General features: G+C 38.9%; 1 protein-coding gene across 2 annotated transcripts in view; it reads right to left on the bottom strand.

Moving 5' to 3' along the window:
- The window catches only part of morn4 (MORN repeat containing 4), a 7,191-nt gene that overhangs the window by 3,503 nt on the left and 2,090 nt on the right, over window positions 1–1,598 (bottom strand). For both annotated transcript variants that reach the window (XM_016456499.1, XM_016456498.1), the window contains one exon: window positions 812–921. In XM_016456499.1, the coding sequence (XP_016311985.1) occupies window positions 812–921 (110 nt within the window). The remainder of the gene's footprint in view (window positions 1–811; window positions 922–1,598) is intronic.

Genomic DNA, 1,598 nt, shown 5'->3' with positions numbered 1-1,598 from the left:
AGAGCTGTTGTAGGGTAATTATTATTATCATTATTATGGTCTTACTTTTTTTTTTTATTTTACATAACGACAGTAAAATTACAATACTATCATTTATGAATGTCGATGGAGTTGTTGCTTTTTCTCGGCTTTTATTTTGGCAGAAACCCACAGGAAGATCTCAGTGCTGCTTTTTGTTGACAACAGCATGCAGATTTATAAATGATTCTCATTACGAATTTGGGAAGATGTTTGTCGCACTTATCGCATTGTCACATGCCTTTAAAAAAATTTACAAAAATGTTACTGAGCAACTGACGAGTAACAAGTTCAGCGCAGATTTTCCTCGCGTTTTGGACTTTGAACCCTGGCAGAACCCTGTCAGAAATACATGCAATTCGTGCGTGCATTAGAAAATATAACATTCTGCAGTTTATTTACTAATCGTTTGAGGTAATTTCGCGATTTCAATCATCATACAATAACCTAACCACCAGCATTAGCCACCTCATCTTCTCATCGGAGACATGATGCAGCACTAAACAGTTTCTCGCTGTCGGTGCTTCGTGTTTGTAATGACTTCTGCGTCTTTCTCTGATAGTTTTAAATACTTTCATGCTGCCGACATGTTTGCTGCATTAGTGCGTGCCTCTATTTGATCGCGTTAGTCATTGTTCAGTTACGGTACATATTAGTCGGCCATTTCGCTTATTCGGCCGAACACCGAAAGAGATTTTTTTTGCTATTTTCGGCCGAATAATTTTGGTTGCCGAATATTCGGTGCATTCCTAATGTAAACGAAGCTATTGTCAAATTAAGGTGGAATATTTACCATATCCTTCTACACGGCCACTTTTGAATTCTCCTTCAAATTTCATCCCGTCAAACCTGCTGAAGATTCCAACCCCTTGGAATTTTCCCTGGGCGAACTCACCCTCGTACCTGTTGATCAGAAATAGTGTTGTTTAACCCGTAAATAGTCTCACAGTGTCACTACCAACATGTTCATCTCTGTTTAAAGGGGTCATATGATGCGATTTCAAGTTTTCCTTTCTCTTTGGAGTGTTACAAGCTCTTGGTGCATAAAGAAGATCTGTAAAGCTGCAAAGACTAAAGTCTCAAATCCAAAGAGATATTCCTTATAAAAGTTAAGAGTCAACCACGCCTACCTAAAACGGCTCGTTCTAACACGCCCCCACATGTCTATGTCACTATGTGGAAATATTAGCATAATGCCACCCAAATGTGCACGCAAAGAAAGAAGGCGTGGTTTCAGGAACAGCAGTCGTGTTGAAGCAGCCATGTCAGGGAGACGCTGTGTATTTCAGTGCGAAAGCAAAAGCACTTTATTTGGCCTTCCGGAAGTAGATGCAATTAGGAATCATTGGTTAAGATTTATTTACAACAGAACAGCACAACTCAGATGTTCGAATTTGTGCAACGCATTTTATGGACGACAGTTTTTTGAACCTAGAAGAGTACAAGGCTGGCTGTGCACAAAGGCTATTTCTAAAAAAAAAAAATTTTTTGTCATAGCAATTTCGACTTTGCTATGACAATCTGGCGCTTCTGAATCAGCGACTGTAAGTATGTTTTGTTATTAGTTTAAGTATTTGCTA

The sequence above is a fragment of the Sinocyclocheilus anshuiensis genome, unplaced genomic scaffold (genome assembly GCF_001515605.1).
Source record: "Sinocyclocheilus anshuiensis isolate Anshui unplaced genomic scaffold, SAMN03320099.WGS_v1.1 scaffold407, whole genome shotgun sequence".
NCBI lineage: Eukaryota > Metazoa > Chordata > Actinopteri > Cypriniformes > Cyprinidae > Sinocyclocheilus > Sinocyclocheilus anshuiensis.
The sequence above is the reverse complement of the archived record's forward strand: the minus strand, read 5'-3'. Positions and strand labels throughout refer to the sequence as shown.